The sequence below is a fragment of the Fringilla coelebs genome (genome assembly GCF_963513975.1).
Source record: "Fringilla coelebs genome assembly, chromosome: 9".
NCBI classification, from domain to species: Eukaryota; Metazoa; Chordata; class Aves; order Passeriformes; family Fringillidae; genus Fringilla; species Fringilla coelebs.
In genome coordinates, this window is record NC_140067.1 from 18,391,080 (window position 1) to 18,416,856 (window position 25,777).

At 37.0% G+C, this 25,777-nt stretch overlaps 1 protein-coding gene across 3 annotated transcripts in view; it reads right to left on the reverse strand.

Annotated features, from left to right (window-relative positions):
- Positions 1–25,777, reverse strand: part of DPYD (dihydropyrimidine dehydrogenase) — a 335,424-nt gene that overhangs the window by 242,498 nt on the left and 67,149 nt on the right. For all 3 annotated transcript variants that reach the window (XM_084211421.1, XM_084211420.1, XM_084211422.1), the window contains exon 4: positions 749–836. In XM_084211421.1, coding sequence (XP_084067547.1) covers positions 749–836 — 88 coding nt within the window. The remainder of the gene's footprint in view (positions 1–748; positions 837–25,777) is intronic.

The following is a 25,777-nucleotide window of genomic DNA, read 5'->3' on the forward strand; positions in this document are numbered from 1 at the left end:
CAACCAATATCCAGTCATCTCTAGGCTATCCCAGATGTCCTAATAATTCACACCAACTTTGCAGTAACCTTTATTTATTTCTATTTATGACCATTAAAAGTAATTTGTAAATCACAATTCAGAATAATGTTTTTAAGATTTCATTATGATCATCATAGAGTAGCCTATTAAGAAAAGGTACAGTACCTCCAAAGAGGGGGGCCCATTTATTCCTGTGGTATAACAGTCCCAGTGAGTGACTACACTTCCATTAAACAGAGCCTCTTACTATAAAGGACAAGATAATATTCCTTGAGGTTATCATTTTTATATCAAATTTCTGCCCATATGAAATTTAAATTATGATCACTTCTAAAAAACAACAAAATAGAAAACCACCAAGACCCCTACACACACCTTTAATTAAAGGAGAGGTTTGTAACTGCAATACCTCAGGCAGCAGAAAGGTTAAATAATGACATTATAATGCTCATGTTTTCAAATATCATTGTATTTGAAAACCACCAAAACCAAAAACTTTATAGAAAAAGTGACATGAAGAAATAGATCTGCAGTATACACTATCTGTACAGGCACAGAACAGAAAGAAAAATAATCAAAATTAGCTGACTCAAACTTCAAAATGTCTGTTCTAAACGCTTTATTTTGAAGACTTTACAAAGATAAGCCTCGAAATGCAATCTCACCCACAAAATTGCAAGTAACTGCTGTTATCTCCTGCCATGTACAACTGCAAGCCCAACTTTACCTTGTTTGCAATACTTGTGATGAATGACTTGATGTCCAGATTAGTTGGGCAACTCTTCTGACAGGGGGCATCTGCACACTTTAAACATCTATGGGAACAAAAGAAAATGTGTCAAGGAGACATGGAATACAAGTGCTGCCAATAGCATAAGGTTTTCAAGTTAGCATGCTAAAAATAAGTCACAAAGCGCTAATGCAAAACACTTATATAAAATTTCTATTTAAAATCTCAAAGCACAACATGATCATTATTGAGGGTCATCAACAGAGATTAGTTATGTCTTGTTGACTGCACTTTACATAGGAAGGCAGTGGGTATCATTTAGAAGCACACAGACAACACCTGTTGAAGTATTAGGAAACCCTCAAATTACATAGAGGTAATTTTTTTCCCTGGAAACCATGACTGCTAAACTTCTGACTTCTGAAAAAAGTTCATTTTTCTATTTGAAAACACCTGTGCTGTAAACCTAAATTTATTAACTAAGTTCTGGAAGTTTCCTTATGGAATAAATGCTGAGTGTTGGACCATCAGACATACAAAAGCAACAGTATTTCCACAAAGGAAGGAATTACTTTTTACTGTATGTCCAAAGAATAAGAATAGCTGATGAATTTTCAAGTCACTTTTCTATGAATTTCCTGTGATAAGTCTGTGACTTCTGAAAACAATTCAGAAGTCTTATACATACTCCCAACCAAATCTCTAAGACATTCTTCCTGTCATTTCTAATGACAAAATCTAACTAAGCAATAAGGTGACAAAACATCCTAAGTAATAAAGATTGATTTTCTGTTTCTGCATAGTCATACGTGGGGGTATGATGATCTGGTTGCTTGCACCATTTCCATCTAAGGATTAAGTCCTCAGGACAGTTTACACAACTAGCATTAAGCACAACTAAAAAAAAGATAAAAGTCAGCTGAAGGAGTAAAATTGTTCTCTATTAGGCACAAAGGTATTAGAACACAGCCTTGGTTTTATAGATCAATGATTATCACAGGTCAAACGGCTCACTACTTGTCTCAGAATTCATTAGGTTATTCCAGATGCTCTTTTGATACTTTGTTAACAGTCAGAATTAATGCAAATTGTGGATTTAACAATATATGTAAAATGAAATAAAATTTGATCTTTCCATATTATTTGAGCCCAGATGCATAAGTTCCACAAGTCTCCCTTTATTATTCTTATTCAGTGCTAGGTAACAACATTGTGGAACTGTCAGGGACAGAGTATTTTAAAACAGAGAAAAACTGCAAGAGGCCAGTGGATTATATGCAAAGAAATTAAGATTACATTAAAAGGAAATAAAAGACTAGAATACCTGCAGCCAAATACTGTTCTGACTTTGTCAATCACACACATCAGGGTTTGTTTTGTTGTCATTTTTATAGTTAGGGTGGAATACAAGAGAAGGGAAAGCTAGTTAAGGAAAAGATTAATCAGCCTTTCATCTTATTATTCATTATCATCTAGCTGGGTAGTGCAGACAATATGGCACCAGAAAAATTTGAAGGCACATGTGGTGGTGGCTGTTTGGATTTTCTCACGAGACTAGTCATTAAAAAAAGTCCCCAGAGGATATACTTAAAGTAAACAGAGCTCACAGGCTCCAAGAGATGGGAAACCTGCAGAAGCCAAACCGGGGTTCAACACCACACTGGGTTACTAGTTCAGCTAGGTGGGATGTCAGAAAAAAATCGGCAGGTTTAGCTGTGGCAGCTGAACAAAACACAGCCCAGCACTACCTGTGACAGGTACATGTTCAAAAGGGCTTAACAAGGAAAAGTGGGACAGGGAGACCTCAAAAGGTTGTGGCCAGAACATTGAGTCAAGAGGATGCTTTTAGCATTCTAAGCAAACAAGAATTTCACTTCTTAAAAAAAAAAAAGCAAAGTTCTCATACTAGAAGGCAGCAAAAAAGGAGATGCACTAGACAAAATAACACCACTATGAGGACTCAGATAAGCAGTTTGCCTGTGAAGGCAATAAAGGAAATAACAGAACTCAAAAATCATGCAATTAAAAAAGACATTAATTCCATTAAAATTGTTTACTCTTCACTTTCCTCAGTGATGTTTTCTTTAAAATACAACAGTCCTGTATTCAAAATCAGAGGACGCCCAGTGAACATAAAGTGCATTCTGTGGATTATATATAGAACAATCTCATGTCAAAACTGCATGGCACCTGGCAGGATAAGATGTGTACAGATTACTCATTCAGACTAGCAAGCATCTTTACCAAATTATTTCTCTTTTGATTTTTGAGCTGCTTCACAAATAACAGCTGTTGAAAATGTCAGCTGCTGGGAGGGGCAGGTAACGCAAACTTGAATGTGAGCTTTGGGGAGGAGGGGAGGGTGCCATGAATATGCCAGTCCAGACTTTCTCTTATAATAATACCATCTTCCAGGCACTCTGCAGACTAAAGTGCACCAGGCTGCCATTAATCCCACTTATCACCATGACAGCTCAGTAATTACATGCCTGCTATAGCTAGGTACTGTAAGGTACTGTAGTCCTAATAAAACATCAAGCACTGTGCTGAATGCATGCTGGTGAGGTGTTTTATTAAACTTGGGGGGTTGATCATGAAGTGACATTAGTATTGACCTATTTTTCTATCTGACAATAAATTATCCTTTGACCATACCATCACAGATATCACAGAGTGAATTTACTGTAAGAAGGAGCAAAGGTATTGCATTCTGGCAAATCAGGCAAAAAGAATAAATAAAGTAGTAGAGTCACACACCAGAACGTTATTACATAAATTGCTGCAAGTGATTGATCCTTTCAAAAATCACAGGCAAAATATCCTGCTTAAGGGAGCACACCAAAAATTACCATGAGCTTCAGTTCCACATGTGCATACCCCAGTGGAAAAACATTGAGCATTATACATCCTTTCTTTTTCTTCAACTGTCCTCCCACCCTGAGAAATCCTACCTTTCATTTTACAAGGTTATTTTATTACTATGATTTTGGTTCAAAATATTGTAAACAAATTAGAAATTTAGATTAAATGCTTCTAATTCAGCCATTAGCTCCTAGCGAATTAAATGAAGAGGTGCATGCTCATTACAAAAAAACCCCAAACAAACAACATTTGGGACTACCTATGGACCTGTGCTAATCTGAGAATATATATCTCAGCATTTCTTAGTAAAAATATAGGAAAAATCCAACCAACTATCAGAAAACACCCTATATTATGGATTCTTCTCCTATTGCTCATGGAACAGCATTTCCTTTAGAAACATAGGCTGTTTTGAATCTTAAAAGTCACCACATTCACTTCACATTAATTTCCATCAATAAGGCAACACCACAATATTTGTACTGCAGAAGAGAAAAGGAAGCCATTGCCAAGATAATCTTCCGTTAATAGCTTTTGTTGTACAGTTGTTGGAATATTACCCAATATTTTATTTTAAAGCTGAAATATCTGACCAAAAGTCCCATTTCCAGGTATAGGCCAGCTCTTAACACACTTTTGCTTTCAAACAAAGGACAATTTAGTTGTATTGTTACCTAAAAATGCAGTGAACAATTGTCTATGTAACTGGCAATAACATCACCTGAAGTGCAAGCACATGAATGCTGAAAGACCGGGGGTGAAACAGATAATCTGGAGTAATATTCCTCAACAAATTGTAGCTGATAACCCATCAAATCTTCATGTATCACAAAACAGAGCAAATAACCTTTATTATGGTTACTGTTGACAGAGGTTTAGAAGCAAATTGAATCCTAATTCATTTCTGCAGGACACAAACAGTCATTTTGAAAAAAGGCTTCCAGCTCTAGTACTTGAAGAAATTTCTAAAACTTTATTCACTACTCCAAGAAATAGCCCCAGTGAAGGTCTATATGTACTTTCTGAGGCTTTGGTCAATGAACTTTAAGAGAATGGCAGAACTAACTGCACCCAGTAAATAAGAGGTCAGCATGAACAGGAGACCCAACTTTGACCCACCCAAAGTTCTTCTTGGTTCCAAGTCTCTTGCACCACTCTAAACCCTGAGCTGGGGACAGTAAGCACTGAGATAAGAAGGCTGCATGTCAGGAAGAAATTAATCTATTCTTTCCAAATAAATCTAAATCCCAAGTTGACTGCCCCTTGCCTTGGATGGCCGAAGTGAAAAGCATTCCATAGCTTTTTCTCTTAAAGTTCAATCCTTTAATTACTTATGGCTAGTCCTATAGCCGTACTCCCCATCTGGTCTTGCTTCTTGCTGTACTGAAAGAGGGGGAAGGACAAATGTAAACTGAGATTTGGACATATATAGACTCATTTAATAAAGGCAAGGGACACCAGGATAAAGATCCACTACTTAAATGGTAAGCCATTGGTGAAAACTTACTGTTGGCAGCTGAAAAAAAAAAAAAAGCTGCCATTATTTCCCTAATTAAAAACAGAGAAACAAAAAAACACACACCCAAAACTAGCATTCACAAAGAAAAATCCCACATTCTTTTGTCTTTGTGTTCATTGCATTTCACAATGGAGAGGAAGAAAGGATTATAAAGTAACTCGGAGATGTTTTGCCAGGTTTAAATATCAAAACACCATAACAGTTGATACCTGGGTCTGATGAGTACCAAAGACAAATGATACAGGTATATTTGAAGTCAAGAAACAGAAAAAGGGATTCTCACATGCAAGGCCAAGAACTCTCTTGTGCAATGTACAGTGCAAAGTACAGTTGTGCAAAGTACAATGTGGCAAAGAGAACAAAATCTTAAATTAGAATCAACTGTGAAAACAATTTTGGATTACAGAAAAAACAAATCTAAGAAACACCTCTAGTATAAAGGGCACCAGAAACTGTACAAACACAGCCAATACAGACAAGTAGATATCCTGGTCCTGGATATTTATTAGTGGGTGAATGGCAGCAGTCTTTTAGGTTATTTTGCAGAATTACATGTGAAAAATTTTGTTTGCGAGAACTGCCTGGCCTGTTAGCAATGCACAGGAAATGTAAGAAACAAAACATTCAGTATCACGTAAATTGGCAACCCTAGTTCATATCTAAAGAAAGCAGGAAAGACTCCCACACTGTTGCTGTTGCCTCTTCAGTCACCTAAAGTCCTGTAAGCCTTCTGCAGATCCATAAAAAATGGCACTACTTCTCTGTCTGTAAATTCACATGACTAGAAGAAGCAAATTTTATATAGAGGCACTCTACAGGATTAGAGACAGACGTGGCATTGCTGCTGGCAGTTACAGGACTCATAAGGGAGGTGCTTTTTATCAAAAAGAAGAAATGATCAGAGTTGAAACTTAGTCTTTAGACACAAAAACCTCCTACCCTAGTGCAGAATAACAGCACTTACAGACAAGGTTATTTTTGGACACTTAAGAGATGGTGAATCATATGGACATAGGCTCCAAATCATTCTATTCATCAATGCTTCATCCTTCTCTTTTCTTCTTTGGCTCTCTACACAGCTGTAATTCTTTTCTCATCTACTTCTGAATCCCCTTTGAGTGCAGGAACTCTCCTCTCCTCTTTGCTTCTGCTTGGCTGTCTTCCTGTTTTCCGTAGTTATTCTTCCCCATTCATCTGAAACTTTTCAACTTCTCTGTCCTTTAACTTTTTATCATCTTCCATCAAAACTTCATTTCAATGGGCAATGTTGATAATACAATAAAGGAGACACTGTCTGTTATCAGGTATCAATGACAGTGGTGTAGGAAAGTGTGCACCAGTCATTTTACAGTGCATCTTCTGAGTTGCTGTCAACTACCATTCAGCCCACCAGAAACCTCTGTTTCTGCCCTAAAACTGTCATTGCCTAATGGCATGTCTTCTGCATGCTTTGGACAGAGCTATCTTGGTCTGCAATCAGATGCACAAATGGAGCCTAGTGGAGGAAAAGCAGGTTGGTGGGATTTCCTCTTAACCCCTTGCTGAGCAGTGGGAACACAGCTGGGCTCTGTCTGCATTGCACTGTGGGGAGCAGCCTGCTCCAAGACAGTTCATGGGAAGTTATATTCTCCTTAAATTCCTCCTGTCATCTTACTGGGGACAGAATTTTTCACCCATCATTTTGCAATATAAGCAAAAAGATTGCTGCCTTTCACCCACTTAATGTATATATTACTTTAATTGCATTTCTCTAATTTATGTTTCTGAATAAAGCTGTTATATAAATTAGAGGGATTAAAAATAGAAAACACAGTTCTACTTACAGAATACTGCAGCACAAAGCATGTATATAAGCTGATGCCAAATCAGAAAAACTGATTAATCCTTTTGAAATATTAGAAATCAATTTTTTTAAATATTGATGGTGAAAGTAATTTCAACCATCCATAACAGCAATATTAATTCTAAGCATGGTCCCCTTTTTTCTTGTTTCATGGTAAGGATTATGAAATTGCTGTGTTTTCAACAGTATTAATCAACATTCAAAATTCATTAAATTGTCCCAAAAAACCTATGGCTAGTTAAAGGTTTTATTGTTGCCAACAAAATATTTTTATTCAAATCTTGAAGTTTTTAGAGTTACAAAAACCAAATGCTTAAAAGTCAATCTGCAACTTCTGTTAACACTTGATTAAATTTCACACTACATATTGATTAGTATTTTCTCAACATCATAGAACACAATATAGTTTCCTGCTTATGACAATGAACTTGATAGTACCCATACTACTCCAGTAGTGCAAAAGACACACAAGAAACCCACTTGTTGATAAAACACTGATAGTACCTATTAGACCTCGCAGTGTGCTCTTCAAGTCCTTGAAAGCAGCACTTTACCTGCCAAAGCAGCCACTTGTGGCCCAGCCACACCTCACCTCATGGAGCTTTTTAAACGGGTACATTTATGTTCACCACAACAGTGATCCCTTTCACATAAGAGACAGCTGTTACACAATGTTCAATATCCTTTTAATCCTCTATAGACCGTAGACAGAAAGGTTGACAGAACTGACAGTTTTTATTATGGCTTGTCCTGTACACAATAATCTTCTTTCGCCTGGACTATTCTCCCAGAAGTGTTACAGATTTTTTTACTTAAATCAAGCATCCTTTCTAGGGTTTTAGGAGATTAGGAGATCAGAAATTAGTTTTATGTGGCATGATTCTTGTCCTGCGTAAATTACCTTTCCAAAATGTGAAACACTTGTTGTCTTTTCATCTTAATGTCAACAAAACTCCTCTGGGTTCACTTCAGGAAAGATACACTTCACAAGTCTAGTCAAAGATGTTTTTCTCCCAAAATGCCTTCATCATCCATGCATATCTTACAAACACCACTCTGTTCAATATACCAATATCAGGAGCACAAATCTACCATTTATTTGCACTGAAAAAATTGATTAAATTTAATAACATTTATAAACAATCTGTGATACAGTATAACCTAACTAAAATGCATTAATTGAAAATTTAAGAAAATGTCCTCAATTAAAACTACAAACCCAGAAGAAATGGATTGCCTCACTACAGCACCACAATCAGTCTAACAATTTAGGCATGCCAGCAATTCTATCACAATTAACTGAAGAGTGATTTAAACAACTTTTGTGGAAAATTAGGTTTGGTAAAGAGTAACAGCATAATAAGCTAAAGCTTCCCTTTTTAGGATCTCAGCACCAAAAAAATCCCCAGCTCTCACCCTGCAATTATCCACAGATCTGACTGAATGCTGATCTAGAACCCTGCTACTCAAAAGTCAGGCTGCACTGATCTCTGCATATAATGCATCCCCACCATTTCCCAATTCATGATGCTAATATTAGCAAGGGGTAGGAAGGTGGGAGAAGAGGAGAAAAGAGGGCAAAAGACCAGGAATGTTTTAGCTTTGCTGTTGGTGTCACCTGTACATTTGATCCTACACTGGGTATAGTCTGGAGGCAGGCAAAAGCAGAAATTAAATCATAGAACTTCATATTAAAACTAAAAGCTTTAAGGGTTTCAATAGCTCTTGCTTTCAGATTTGCAGAAACAAAAGAGAATTACCTGTTTTGGCTGCTACTGCAGTTCAGAACTTCAGAGAAAATTGAGAGGTCAGCCCCCTTTCCGCTGCAAACCTGATAAAGATGCTTCTTCCAATGGAGGAGATAAGTCATTGACCCCAGCTGGCCACCTTTTTCCAAGTTTTAGAACTTGGAAAGAAAGGCAGAGTTTCCTTCGTAAATCAAGCTCAGTCCTTCCAGACAATGAACACTCCAGTTCATTATCAGATTGCTTAACTGTGCTCTATTTTAATTTATGTAGCCCCCAGTGGGACCCAGTCAGACCATTCAATTGCTTATAATGAAAAGGATTAAGCAGTTTCTTACGCCAGCCTCGTGCAAGTCTTCCAGAAGTGAGCTCCCAGCACTCCAGTGTCCTCACCCTTCCTCACTTAAAATTGCTGCAGCCACAGATTTGAGAACCATGTGCCAGTACTCCTGTCTTTTCCCTCTTTTGCAAACTCTGAGAATTCAGCAGAGGATTCTAAGATTTAATATTTTATCTAGAAACTGCATGTATACAAGGACTGCCTTTCATCCTCTTTTCCAAATGAAGAGGTTTGTTTAACATACCTTAATAAGTGATACTGTAACTTGTTAATATGCTCAGTCATCAAGACCCAGAAAAAAGAAACTCTGCCTGCTATTTCAATTCTGATTTTCTACACTGCAAAGAATTGGTACATTTTTTAGTCATAAGAAAATAATGTTATGCTGTTTATAATATACAGGCATCTTTTTAAAAAGGTAGCATTTTCTTTCATGCTCTGATGTTTAAGATAATTATTTGGCTTTGGTTTTCTACCCTAAATTTATTAAAAAAATAAAGATTCAAAACCATCATCCCCTCAGCAAATGGACAGATAGAACGAGACACAATCACAAATCACAGAGGGAAACTAGAGGTGTAAGCACAGAGGAAAAAGAAACACTGAACAAATTACTAAGAAACAATGTTGCATTGCTTATATCTTGAGCTAAAGATATAAGTAACATTTTATTGGTAGATAGTCGAAAATTTAGTCTTAATTATTTGCAAGAGGGAAATACACCAACTCATTAAAACTAAATGATTGGTCTTGTACGTGCTATATCCAAATTTTGCTATATCCACCTTCACTGGGAAAAATTTTATAATATTCATGCATTCACAGTATGATAATATGAATAAATGACATAGCTGAAAGTCACTGTCTAGACTTCACATTATGTGAAACCAATATATCATTTAATTTTTTTTTTTTTAGTTGGGCAGCTCCACCAGCTGAAAAACACCAAACCAAAACAATGCAATAAAAAACCCCACCAAACAAACAAAACAAAACAGATAGAGCCTTTCTGTAGATCACCAAATAAATTTAACACCTGACACCCCTGGTAGCAAGGCTGCCTACAGAAGCACCTCACCGTATACTTGTACGTCTTCACAGCCTCCTTCTTCCAGTGCAGAAATCTCTGACATGCAGATCTCCCCTATGCAAAATACTTAACTGGAGAGAGCTGTTCAAGCTTTGCAGTTTCACCAGGCTACATGGACAGAAGGCTGGACTACATGACCCAACTGGTTTACACTATCTTTGCAATTTCTCCTAGTATGCTGAATAATGGCCTTTTAAAATGGCAAATTTATGTCTGCTTATCTATCTACAGTTGAGGCTTCCCACAGAGATAAGCAGACTCTAAAAATTTAAGAGTTCATGTCCATCTCAAGTTATTTAGAACTAGAGGAGTGACATGAGTATTCATTTTCCTTATAAATTAAATCCTTATTTTCAGCACTTTACCAGGCACCCCAAAATTAGGATAAATAAAAAGGACTGTAGTTGAAATAACAGGACCCAAAAGACCTAAAATATGAAATATATACAAGGATTTTGAAAGGATAACCACATGAAAATATTTTAAAACAGTTTAATTTCTGAGCACTACAGCATGGCCTTTTAGGTCTATGTTTATTGGCAAAGAAAACTCCATCTACGAGCTAAACATAGGGAAGGCTTTGGACTCTCAGTGTCAAGAAGGCTTGGGGAGGGTAACAATAATAATCAGTGTTTGCAAAAACAGGACAAATATTTGTTGCTAAAAGGAAGGCACAAAAATCTTGCATTTTAGGTTTCACCATTATAAGCTAAGCAGGGAAAATTTTCACATCCTTTTAAGAAGATTATATAAAAGAAAGCATTTGTCACATTTCCTCCCATACTGAAGTTAATGGCATAAGAATGAATACATTTTTGAATACATTTTCTGTGATGGTTCAGCAGTTAAGTGCTGTCTGTAAAATATTAAAAGAAATGTTGGTTTGGTTTTTATTTTTTTTTTCTTTCAGAGAAACACAGCTTTAAGAAATCTGGGGATGCATAAAAAATATTAATCTGTTGGTTCACGACAGTTTGATAGATCACTTGTTCTTGAATTTGTGGCATTGTTCTTCTTTGTACATGCTCAAATTGTTAGACCTACATCAAGTACAGCAATCCCAGGACTGTAAATGTAGTGTGGCTGAAAAAGCACACTTTTCCCATTTCCCAAAGGCACTGCATTTTCAAAAACCTGCTGGAAGGATTTAAATATTCTCTTTTGGTAGATAGTTTTGCTTGCTACAAATGAGCAGATGTCTGCCTTTTGGCAATTCTTTTTTATGCAGTTATTTGAAAACAATTACAGAAAAATATTAAAATTTATATCTATTAAAAAAAAAACTCCACAAAGATCTGCATTTCTCAGACTAGTGACACAGACATTTCAGAAAGCCTAGGAATCAGTACAAAATGCTTCTTCTCATCCACCCTCCACTAGTACCTCCTCTACACAAAATCACACAGGGTACCCATTAGCAACTCCCCAACTGTTCCTGCATCCCAGACTTAGATGCTCTGATTTTAGCATTGCTCTTCCTAACCCAGAAGCATTAGGGTTTAATGAATGCATCCAGTAACTTCCAGAGTTTCATACCTCAGGATTTACAGGATCCTATGACGCAGCCTATGATATCAACACAATCACAGGTATAGCTTACTTACCAGTGTCTCTCTTCCTTAACAGTGAGGAATGCCAATTGTTTTCTTTACTCCAGGTGAATGCCCAAGTCTGCTGGCTGCAAACTCAGACAGCTCTTATTAAATTACTCAGCAGTAAGAATTCTGAGGCTCTGTACCCATGCTACAAATTAAGCCAACAAGAAAACCCCGCTGGCAGCTACTACTGTCAGTCTGCTCCATTTCTGCATCCCTGGCTCCAGGATGTCAGCAGGCAAGCCTACCTATTGTTCACCACATCCTTGGCCAGGATCTGATCACAGCAGAATATATTCCAGTTTGGGGTTACTGTAGACCAGTAAGAGTTTTGTTTGCAAATGACGCTGCTGCTTTTATCAGATTCCTTTCTGGCAGGACTTGCCCGGTTAGCAATTTTAAAAGCAGTTAGCTCACTTTCATGAAGGTATCTTGATATTGCTTTCCAAATTTTAAGCAGGAGAAGGAAAGATACTTTGTGTTAGAATCCCACAGAAACCCCATTTCAGGTATACTCAGGGGCTGTATTTTCTGTGATGGGCTGGATGGAGATAAACATCGCTCAGTCAAGAAAGGCTCCCAAAGATACTAGAGCTACTTAGGTTTCATCTTCAGCCTCTGACTGAAGTTAGTCAGTTCAACAAAGATTACCAATATAAATTCAAACCCACTTTTGGGTGTTTGTTGTGCCATCAATATGTGTTCAAGCATGTAACATGAAGCAATGGAACAGAGGACAACAAATGCAACTAAAGGGTGTTTAGTCACTTCTAATTCAGTCAATGCAGTTTGTTTTTCTTTTGCAAGCCTAGAATAGCAGAAAGATAGAATTATCCACTCTTTAATTTTCCGTTGCACTAAGGATGTGAAATGTACTATTAGTTCTCTTATGACTAGAAACAATTTCTTGGAAATAAACTCTACTTATTGTTTCCTACACTGAAGCAATTTTTTTGCAAAACCAGATGGGATATTTTTCCAATCATAAGAAGTCTGTCTTTTTGGAAATGAAGACAGGAGTGAAGAACAGTAGAAGCTCTACCTTTTCTTTATCCCTTCACTCTCTTATCCCTGACCAGTCTCTTCAGCCCCTTCAAAGAGCAGGAGCTTTTCAGAGAGACAGGAGTTTGACAGTTATCATTTAAAGATTTTTTTTTTTTTTAATCAATTCCCAAAATGCAGAAACAATTCAAATCAGAGTAATTAAGAGCAGAGTTCCTGACAGTATTTTGGAAGATCTCTCTACAAAATCCATTTTGGTGTTTTACACATCCTAAGATCCAGAAATCTAAGTTATACTCCTTTGCTTACATGCAAAACACAACCATGCAAAACTCTGTCCTCAATTCAGAACAAAAGCAATAGAAATATGCACAATATATTAGATACAGCAACATAATAACCCTTTCTGGTTTCAGCAAAGAGGGAGTGACACTGCTCTGGAAAAATGCTCTACTGATAGCTCAGCGTGATCTTTCCTAAAATACACTTGGATATGTTTACTAGCACCGTGCAAGATGATGTACTGGCAAAAAGAGTTAACACTGAACCACAAATGTCAAAACAGACTAAGAACATTATGTGATACATTATTTTTTTTAATTGTGTTTGTTCACTTGCTAATTTGCATGATTCAGTAATTCATAAAAGTCTCCCTGTCATTAGTGCAAATTAATTATTTTCTAGCACATAGTTAAAAATACACATCAAATGTATACTATCCTTTGCATGTGTGTTGCCTTTGAGAAGATGAAAAAATATTACCTGGTCAAATTAAATTCTTGGGTGATTATTTTGAACCTGAAAATAGCTCTACACAACCTCCTGACATATCTCTCAACATCAGCCTGGTGGGAGTATATCACTCAGCAGCATTTTTCTGCTTAGCATGAAAATATAAAGCTATTTTTTTCTGAGTTGCTCCTGATCACACTACTATTCACATATTTTAAACTGAAGTCATTTCTTCACTGGATGAATCCTATTACTGCCACACCAGTAATATTGTATCTGTCCTTCTCTAACACACACTTTTCCCATATATAAGCCTAAGTCACTGTGTAGAGATAAACCTCAATTAGATGCAGGTTCCATGAAAAAAATGAAACATCATATTTTGGTTTTAGATTCAACCAAAAAATCATTCAACTATAGTTCACCTATAATACTGCTTTGTATGCACCATCATTTTTGGAGGAAGAAGGGTTTTTCTTAATGCATCTACCTCATTACTATGGTCTGTGTACTATTTACACAACACACACATTACAAATAATATTATGAACATTTTAACTAAGTTTTATGTTCCAAAAGAACAAGCAAACCAGACTTATTTTCAGATGTTGTGACTTAGTGTTACCTTTCTATTAAGACAAAAAAAATAACGAGTTTCAACATTTTCAATAGTCCCACAATATATGCAACGTAAGGTGTGGGACTCAACCCAACTCAACCAGAAGAGCTGAAATTAGTTTAGTCGTCAGCCATGAATTATGTGTGACAAATGCCCTCAAGTATTCCATCTTTTTACATAGTCAGTTCATAATGGCTCTTGCTAGTATCTATTAAATATTTTATGAATTTATCATGAATATAAAGTACGACATTACTACCTTATTCTTGGAGAAATAAGAGATTCAATTACTGACACACTGTATCCAGGGGTGGGGAAATATAAGTGGGAAAAATGTCGATTAAGAAAAAGAAAACAAAAACCCAGCAGTAGCAAGCATTAACTAAACACAAACACCTTGCTAGGCCAAGTTTTTCATGCCAAGCCTATTCCAAGTGGCCAAGTGTTTCAGGATGCTACAGATGCCAGTTATGAGACCAGTACTTACAGCACAGAAACCCACAGTCTGCTGTAAACCTACAGTTGTGCTGCAAGCACACTAATACTAATTTGCTGATTTTTCAGAATTTTACATTCTCCTTTTAAACAAAAACAGGTATTTGAGTCATATTCCAAAATGAAAATGTTGACATTTGAATAATGTTCCATGAACATGTATGCTCTATAGTATTAAATAATTATATTGGTACATCTTGGGTTATGTGACAAACTTATTTCTAAATACAGTTTTAACAATTCCTCTGAATTTTTTTGCCCAGCTACAAACTGCTATTTCTTTAATAGAGACCAGCAGCATTTTTTGTAGGCTCAGAACCCAGCCTTATACCATACCATAACCTAAAAATAGGTGACACAACTTTTGCCTCACTAACCAAGAGATAAAAGCACAGATACCTGAACCTAGTGTCATGAATCAATGAGCCACTTTTCAAAAATACTATTTTGTAAACCATGACTTCTTGCTAACAGAAAACTTAGCTGTATTGTGACTCCTGTGATTAGTGTTTATCCTGAAAATGGTCTGCTATAGTTTTGTATGCAGAAATGTAGTTTCTTAAAATATAATGATCTTTGACTTGTTTGGAGACATCTCAGCAGCCCTAAGAATACAACTGACTCTCAGTCTGTTGTCCAACCCTCAGCATTGTTCAGATCTTCCTTGGGGAAATGGGCCAGGTCAAAGCAAAGCCATAACCCCTCACTTTGAATCTGGAAGTAATAAAGCTAGGTCAGTGCCCATAACCACATATGAAAGAATTAGCTGTGTCCATTTCTTATTCTGCCAGTTAATTTAGGCTCAGTATGAGGTTGAAACATTTTCTGTTTGCCCACAGAGACTGAAGAGTCCATTCTTGGAGGTATTCAAAACCCGGCTGGACACAGCTCAGTGCAATCTGCTCTAGTCAACACTGTTCTGAGCAAAAGGATTGGACTAGACAACCTCCCTATGTCCCTTCCAATCTCAGTAAGAGACTCTGATAGTAAAAGAGATAACCAAACCATCTCTTGAAGGTCATTTATCCCTGCCTGCCCTCCCAGGGTCCCTAGAGCTCTGCTAACCCCCATCAACACAGAACTCAGACAAGGCAAGTTCACTCCTGTATAGAGACTGTGTTTATCTACCCACACTTACCAAGGCAGTCACCCTCAACAAAGCACCTGAGCACCTCTCACTCTTGCTTTGTACTCCTCTTCCCATCCAGATATAAGGCAATGAAATATTATTTCAGTTTTGACAACAAAGGACTAAGGTACAGAATATTTTGGCAGTTTCAGCAACCTGCAATACAGAAACTACTTGCATTCCAGCCTCCCAGGCAATACCAGAACCACCAAGTAATCCCTCAATCCTGGGTGCTTCACTGGACCATCAAGTTCAATGATACTGTCTTTCTTAAGTTGACAAGAGCTTTCTGAAAAATTTTATTTAAAAGCTACAGCGATCATGAGAATAACTCCCAATCTTTTGCTCCAAGGAAACAAAATCATGACCCCAGGAAGTAAATGAGATGTCTGTATTTAACTTCAGTGGACCACAAGGTGAAGTTGTAGCAACTTTTTTGCTACTCTTGTATTTATTCTGAAAAGTGAAGGCAATTCAGGAGTTACCTGGAATTTAGGCTGTAACTGAACATCAGCAAGACTGCTGAGTGTCAGATGAAGAATTCTTGTCACAGACATTAACATGAATTAAAAAAGAAAAGTTTTATTTTTAGAATTCTGTTGAAGTTGGAGGCTTATTGATTAGACATTTTTAAAGGAAAAATAACCTGTAAACAGAACAGGTACATTTAGAAGTCAGAGATTTAGTTCCTTAATGACATTTTAAAAATCTTCTTTGATAAAAGAAAATGCCTTAATAAATAATGTTGGGTTGCATCCCTTTTTTTCATATCATACATTTGTGAATGAAGACTGACTGGAGCACCGAGGTAATTGTATTTAACATTTGCATGAGAATGAACTGAAATACAGTTATTAAAAAAACCCTATATTTATGCATGTCAAAAGAAACAGTTGTTTTCTAGTATAAAATCTTATAGTATAGAACATATCTTTTTTCAACTTCTGTTAGATACAGATGAAGCCTCAACATTAAAGATCAGCATTATGCCATATAATAAAATGCTTTTTATATTTAGGGTGAAAGAGGTGTGTAATTTGTGAGACATTTCAAGTCTCTAAATCTTGATGGTTTTTTTACTGCTCAGACAGGTCTTGTAACCAGCACTGTTACAAGTCCATTAAAATTTTTTAAGATATGCCAAATTCCTGTTATTCTTAAAGCAAATTCATATTTAGTATTTAACACTTTCAGAAAACTAAGTAGTCCTATGTGTATGGTTCTTTAAACAAAAAGCACAAAGTATGTTTGAAATTACTAGTAAACAGGAAAGACTGGATATCTTTACACATCAACAATAATCAGTTCACTTTACATTGTCCTCCACTACATCTAAGTTCAGCAATAATTATGCAATAAAGAATATCCTCTCACACTAATGAGAAATCCTAGAGGACTTTTTGAAGCGTCTTTCCCCCAATGATTCTCTGATCAACTTGCAATACCAGTCATACAGGGAGTATCTAGTACGTTCTGTATCAGTTTCATGAAGAAAATAAGGTGTAATTTAGTATGTGTACATACTGCATCATTATATTAAATAATAATTTTATTTTACATCTAAGTTCTGGGCCCTGTGTTAGGATTGTTTTTAGAGAAAAAAAAAACAAACCCTGAAGATTACTGCATGTTAACAGACTACATTCAAAATATACTGAAAAAAAAAATCAGTGCTCTGTACACTGTGATTACCACATGGAATAAAATTATTTAACCTGCTCAAGTATGTCACCAAACGTATCAGAAACAGTACTAAAATGAAGCTGTCATTTTTTTCAGTTAAATAGGAATCCAAACAATATTCACAGTTTTTTTCCACAGAGAAACACAAATGTTTTCCAGCTGTATGAAACACTTTGAAGACATTCTGAATGGTAGACTATCACTTCTTGTCTGAATTTAATGTTAGGTAACTTTCTGGCTACACTGTTGTCTCTCAATAGTCACTACACACTGTAATAAAAGAAATAAGGATCTCTCGTGTTGATAAAATACAGTATGTCTGAAGGGAACAAGCATGTGCACATCTGTTTAAAATAGAATGCACAAATCAAATGTTTTATTTGGATTGAGGCTAGCATAAATCAGTAGCTAACAAAAGCATTAGTGCTTTCCCGATCTTTACTGTTGAGGCTGCAGTCTGTAAATAAATAACTTTGAAAAGAAACTTTTCTGTAGAAAACCTCCACTCTCACCTGTCATACAAAGCATCCATCCACCTGATGCACACAGTGAAACTGAAGTTTGACTATGGCAGCTAATAGTTCTATTGAATGACTCCGAAGTTATTCAATAAAAGGGATTTTGTTAGAAGAAAACAAGACCCTTCCACCTAACTAGACTTAAATTCCCTCAAAATACTTCAGCAATCTCTAAATTAAACCATCTGAGGTATTAAGAGAGGCTCAGGGATGACAGGCCTCAGAGTTCTCCGATTTTTAGCCAGCATGTTAAACACAGACTTCCTGACAGACCACACTGCCAAAAGACATCTTAACTCCAGAGAAGAAGCCCTCCTGCCTCTAACCATCGGTTCCTTCCAAAAGTTGCCTTTTAGTGCTACAATTTCCAAAGCACTTCCAGCCTACAGGCAGCCAAGCTAGGTGACAGGGTGTTTTAAACTTGCAGTACCTAGTGAGCTGCAAAGTCTGTGTTTTAATGAAATTTTGCACTTAGAGAGGGCAAAGTCTCCAAGAATTTCCTTTGAGCAGTGTGAGGCGTCTGCTGTAGGGAAGCCTCAAATTACAAGACATTATCTGTAGTGCAGAAGAAACGCAAGAAGCTAAATTTTCAGTGCTTTTTTAACTGTTCCTAATGTCAGCAGCTACATTATCAACTAAAGCTTTGACTTATATCTTGGTCGAAAAAAAAACCAGACAAACAAAACCACCCAACAAACCAACACATTATTTTGATATATAATACATAATGAAAGCCTACCTTCCCTTTGAATTTTTTCTCACCTGTTAAAGAATCAATCCTGGTGTAAAAAAAAAAAGTTAGAAAAATGAACACAACTGAAAGTTCTTGCTAGCTTTCCCCTGCTCCAGCAAAGCCTGGTGATGCAGAAGATGCTTATAGGATGCTCTCAAAGTTACCAGATCCAAGCCACAGCACACCCAGGAATTACATGTGCAGCTTTTCACTTGAATGATGGTCCCTTGCCTTGACCACCCAGCACAACAGCAGTGCTGTACTGCCATAACCAGAAGAGCAACATCACCCTACCAGCAAATTAAAAATCACTGGTCCTTATAAGTCTCTCTAAAATAGGTACATGCACATCTTAAATTCTGTCCAAAACCAGGCAAACACTTATACTGGTAAGTGGCATGCAGGCACATCCTCATGAGTTTCTAACAAGTTTGCAGGAAACCAATGCAGTTAATTCCCATTCCAGAAATGAGTAGGTAATATACAGATTTCAACACTAAGCATTTATCAAGAACCATTATCAAGAACAAGAAACAAGGAAATACAAAAACCAGAATATGCCCTGATATAAGCCACAATTAGATATATGAAATGAAAGCAGCTGCCAGTTAACAGAAGATGCAGACAGTGTAGGACTGTAACCTTCAGTACATGAAGTGACTTAAGAAGGGAAAATTTCCTCCCAAAAGTGGTTCTCTTAAAACCTAGAAATAGGCTTGCCTGGGAATACCTCTACCACAAAATGCTACCAGAAAGAATTTGGAAGCTGGACAGTTATTTACCTCCAACTGTACATACTTTTCATATCCTTACTACATCTTAGATAGGGAAGAAATTGCCCACATGCAATCCTCACACAGCCAGTCCTCACAAATTTCACCTGCATCCTAACCTGTCACAGCTAGAGCTGCATTTCTAGGTCAGTTACACATAACACTCATCCTTCTTCAGCCATTTTCCCAGAACCAAATTTTGGTGCTTCATCCTCTGCTATGCAAACACACCTTTTAGAAACTGAGTAAAGAGATGTTTTCCAGATCTTCTAAAATGAGCACTATGTGTACTGCTCACAGAGGAGTGGACCATGCATCCACTGTAGTGTCCATCCAGCAGGCAAGTTACAGCCTACATGTTCATTTATTTAGTACTAAATAAATGAACATGTATCAGGATTGTAAAGTGAATGTTGCAGTCCCCAAATGTATATCTAACTCTAGTGCAAAATAGTTTAATCTGAATATTTTTATTTTTCAAAGTATGACTGCATTCAATAGTTTGACAATATAGATAAAAACCAAGTCAAGAGTTCCTACCAATAGACGAAACAGATCATTTATTTTAAAACACAGAGGGAGGAGGAGGAAGAAAGAAGCTATCTGTAACATGAAATGTCATTTCCATAGTGCACAAGTACTTTGGGTTAATTCCTGCTAAGGTGGTTAACTATTCAAGTTTTAATCAACAGATCCCTATTCTGCTGCAGATGCTAACATCTTTAAAATTTTCACCTCCTTCAGGCATTGTAGCACCTGGAAAAGCAACAGGGAAGGTAACATGGAGTCTTCTTGACATTACTGCAGCAGCTGTCTACTCAGGAGGAGGCATATTCTGACTTGCACCAGACAGCAGCATTGTACAAACACACACACCCTCTTATCGAATACAGTCTATAAGCAATACTAGGAATTCTGTATTGGGAACAGACTTACTATGTGATAAAAATATCAGAATTCATTAGTGAGATGTACCTAAAGCTTTTAATTTGTCACACGGGTATATACATTGATTTGGCAATCGTTTCATATGGTAGATATGCCACTAACAAAATGATACCATTTGTGGTGACATTGTAGCTTCTGTCTAACAGTGCAATATCTTTGATTTAAACATATAAATTTTAACAGGATTGTTGTTTAAAACCACAACCAAAAAGCTGAAAAATATTTATTACACATGAACTTATTTTCATGGCTTCTCTTTTCAGTGGGTCTACTAACTGTGAGTAAAAAGGTAGGCACTAATGAGAAAACATTAGTACAAGAACCCAATAAAGATATACGGGACACTACAGACAACTGGTTCATGCATCACCAGTCCAATCATGGAACAAAAGACAAACAGTTTACTCCTGTTTGAAAGCACATCCCAATTGCAAGATGAGCACCACAAACTTCCCCAAAGTGAGTTACAGAGCTGTAACAGCTGTACAGCAGGATCAGCACAAAGAAAGGACTACAGCCCTTCCCATGTGGAGGCCACATCATGCCACACCACAATCACAAAAAATAACACACAAAAGTTTAAAATATTGGACACATATTCATTGGGATTTCTTTTTAAATTGTATACTAATAATAATGATCACTTTTCCAGGTTAAAGTCCCATCTGATTTGTCTGCATGAAAATAAACGTTAATATCAACAAACTACACCGCAGCAGCAGAAAAGGTACAAACCAGTCTCATCATTCCCAGGTTTTCATTTGCTATTTACTCAAATCCTTTCCAAAGCCCTAGCACCCCAGTACACATTCATGAGAGAGGTATTTTCATGAGCAACGTGCCCAGGAATATCTGGAGTTACAAAAAGTGAAGAAGTACTCAAGTTTCCCTCAACTTCACAACACCAGAACACAATGAAATAAAAAGAGAGTGCAAGGCTGGTAACGTCTATATGTCTCCCAAATCCACCACAATAACAGCATAGCCTAGCAAGTCTCATAATATTTAATAATCTTGCTGCAAATCAGTGCAGCAAGAACAATCTTCCTTGTTCTTGCAATAAACTGCTGTTAGGCTTTTCCTAACTCTACAGAAATACTCTCTGAGCATTTCCACTGTGCTACAATAACTAACCTGAATACTACAAAGGGCAGTACTAATGCCATGTACTAACATAACTTGGAACTTCAATTTTTTTAATACTCTTACAAGTCAATCTGCTTCTACAGGAAAAGAAAACAGATTTCAGACTATTGCTCTACAAAGATCTGTAGACATTAGGATTTTTAAAAGATTTTCCAGAAGGTGAGAGCAGTCCTCCAGATGTAACACACACTTATGAAACTTACTCGGCAGAGAAGATCAACTTCTTTATCTTGGTCTGTTATCAAAGGTAAAGCTGACAACTGCCAACCTGCTATAGTCAATCACCCATTGATCTCAATGCAGTGATATGCAAACCACAGAGATGATAGTTTTTACAGATTAGTGAACTTGTACATACCACCATTATTTGTTCAGTACCACAGTATCATACTCAGCTCACGTGGATGGGACCGGCATACCTCTCCCTTTCTGAACTCTGCTTTACTGTACTATTTCCCTTTCCCTCATGGCTCTGCTATGCAGAGTGTTTCTGGACCTGTCTACTTCGCTTCTTGCTCTTCAGCGCAGACTCCACTTCCAGTCTCTGTCCAATAGATCCAGTGAGATGACCACTTACTAAACACATCCATACACCCCACATACTCCACACTAAAAACACATACACCTAAAGCAATCATCAGACCTTGTAGAGCCTCATCCCAGTGATATCAGAGTGGGCAGCAGCATACACAGCTCCCAGTCATTCCTTACACTGCTTCAACCCTCCACAGCAATCTAAAACAGAGATGACATTGGGATGGCTCCTATCATAAAATCTCTCTCCCATGGTCCAGGGCCATGTAATGTATCCAGAAGAATTATTTTGATGACTAATACTGAAATTATAATACTGAAATTATGCTAATACTGAAATTATAATATAAACAAGGTGTTAGAAGATAAGTGTATTCAAAACTCAGGGAATACAAAACTAAATCTCATTTTACTTCAAAGGAGACAAAGTCAGTTACCCAGGCAGACACCCAGTTATTGATCCACTCTCATCTGAAGATTTTGAATCAAATTATTAAATCAAGAAGACTAAGAGCTCAAATATGCTCAAGGGAGAGAGATTCTTGGGGGTTCCTGATGCGTATGTAATTTTTAACACAGCTCTTAGACTTCCTGTGGTTATCCTCTCTCATTTGCTTACATTTGTGAAAATCAGAGATGTGAATGGTGAAAAAAACTTGTGGATACAATCTAAGGGGCCTTAAAGTCTAAACTGAGCCCAGCCAGTTCATCTCAACACAAACAGGACTAGAATGGTAACAGTTAACTTGAGAACTGCAATACACCTATTTGCACTGCCACACACATGAGAATTACCCTCACTCAAATCACTCAGGTGACCCTGCAGTGGTTCAGGCATGAAGATACAGAAGAAAGATTGGCTCTTCTCACCATTCCAAAACTTTAGAGGTATTTTTAAATATCCTACCTTCTAAGTCTCACATTCAGCAGTATAACCTCTCATTCAGAGAATTAGCTTTTATTTTGGGTTATTCAGGCACGTGCTATTCCTTTTTCATGAATTAAAAATGCAAGCGCAAGTATTGAAGCAATATTTTTGACTGCTGTTTCATCTTCAAAGGCAAGACTTGAGCTTTGAAGACCCAAAGTCAACTAAAGTTGACATCTTCAACCCAACTTGGATATTCAGGCTCTTAACACACACTAAATGGATGGACAGAGTAGGTAGGAGTATATGTAAGAGATTCTTAAAAAAACAACCAAGATGCTAGCTGCTAACAGTTAAGTTGCTAAATATCTGACAGGGTCAGAGACAAACCAGAGCCATGCCTTCCTTTTACCAAAGGTTACCACTATGCATTTGCTCATGAGGGAATAAATTTAAGCTCTGCTTTTCCATCTGAAAATACAAAAAAATCAAAACAGTTTCACAGCAACTATTATCAGACAACTTATATTTGAGCTCTAAGCTGTGCAAGTTCCAAATTCAGGCACTTACTCAAAAATCAGGAAGAGCAGGGATTTGAACTCACATATTTAACACGTGAAATACCTGGTAAACCTCTACCCTATTAGCTTTAGGTATCAGAGAGTTTCTAAGCTCCCTCTGTACATCTGGCTTGGTTAACCTGGAGGGACTGAATCAACATCGAACAGGAAGAGCCTATTTGGAAACCTGCTACAGAGTGCAGTGTTGAGAAGCTCTTTTATGGAAGTGCAGGCTTAGAACTCTAGCAGCCTTTAGGGGCTCTTGGGCTTTAGGAAGGTAAAGCGGCAACTCCTAAGTGACTTTGATTCCCCTCCACTGTCTCATAACTACCGGGTACTTTATCTGACCTGGTAATCTAAAAGATATTCTCATATGGTCTCAGCCTCCTCAATATAAAAACTGATTAAACACTCAGTTCATTTCTTTGAAAAATACTATAGTCTATTCAATAAACTTGAAAAATAGATATATTCTGTTGAACAGATGTGCAGCATTTCAAAAATCCCATTTCCAGAGAAAGAAGGTCCAAATGGATACTTCCAAGGATGCAAACTAGATGCTGCATTCAATAAACATATCTATTTCTGGTTAGAATGATATGAAGCACTACAGACACTGTTTTGGCACTATATATGGTGCATTACTCATTCTGAGAAATAGTTAGCTGAGCATTTTACAAATGGAAGAAAATAGCTACTTGTACATACATTTGTGATTCAAAGCCTTCATTTAAGCAATGACACCCATCCATCTGAAGCATGCAATGGTGCATGGTTTTTTCTAACAGTTCTTTACATACAATGAGAAAATCTAAATATACAACATGTTTATAGCATAGCAGGCAGTCTTCCTAGTACATCAGCCTAATACTGATGTTGGAGGAGCACCTGACAGCACATCAACCATTCAATCATTCATTAATACACATCTCTGCAGCTTTCAGAAAGAGACAGATGATCTTCCCAAGGAGACCAGCACAGCTTGACTTTACTGATGGGTGCCTAGTTTGACCTCCAGAACTCTGGGGAGCATTTCATAGCCCACAAAGATTTAGAACTGCTTAATTATCTTGTTTCCTCAACAACACTATAGAAGGCATATAATGAATAAAACTCCCAACTTCTGTATATTTATATTACCCATAATAGTAAAAATTATAAAAAATATTTTGACAGACTTTTTTTAATAAGTTGCTACTATTGGTTGCAATTTGGTTTTTTCTCTCAACTGTTCACCTACAGATAGCACAACTGACAGGAAGTATTCAGACATTTTTATAATGCCATGAAATTTGACAGAATCACACTACCACCACTATTATTACAACCTCTCAAAAATTCAGTCTATCCATGATCCAAAACTAGTAACAGAGTACAAGAAAGCCATGCAGGTTTTACATACTTCTGTGTAAGCATCTTTTAGTTTTGAGGCACAGAAAAAGCATGCTTTTCATGCTGAATTGCTGCAATGTTCTTGTAAAAATCACCATCTGTCAGAGATTATCCTGTTTTACACAGAGGGAACATGCATTAATTATTAATCCTACTCCTCACAGAAATGTACTCACACAAGATCAGGACTATCCATGGTGTTACAGAGTATTACTGTTCTTAGAAGGTAGTCTCTGGATGAAACTCAGGATTGATCTATTGAGAACTTCCAGCAAATGAGCTGCTTCAGGGTGGGTCACTGGCCACGTGGCAGGGCATCATCTAAAAGAGGCAACAGCTGAATTCCTAGGGCTTCAGTCTGTTTCCATGAGCCAACATAAACACAACATACAGCACAGATATTACCTTTACTGAAACAAGCACTGTGGCTCTATGATGTGCACACACATATGTTGTGTGTGTACATATATGCACATATGCTGTGCACACATTTGCTCATGTGCAAAGGTGAGAGTTTAAGCACAAGAATTTGGTTTTGTTTAAAATTAAATGCAAGAGCAAGAGCTTTCTCAGTGCTGGCCAAAGTGCTCAGGACTTTGTTGAGTCTTCCATGTGTGCTGAGGGAAGGAATTCATAGCTGTAAAGCAGCACACTGATGTACCAGATCTCATTTATCCACCATGAGAATATGAAAATTGACAAAATAGGAAGACAAAGAAAGCTTGTCACCGATCTTAGTTAAGGACAATGAAAAGGGTTCATTCTTTTCCAAAGAATTCCTTAATCACATATACTCTCCTAGGGAAGCTGGTATAGATCACATTTCTGCTGTAATACAGTTTTACCTATTTGGCATTGTTGGACATACAATGCCATATATTGCCTTCAGTTAAAACTTCA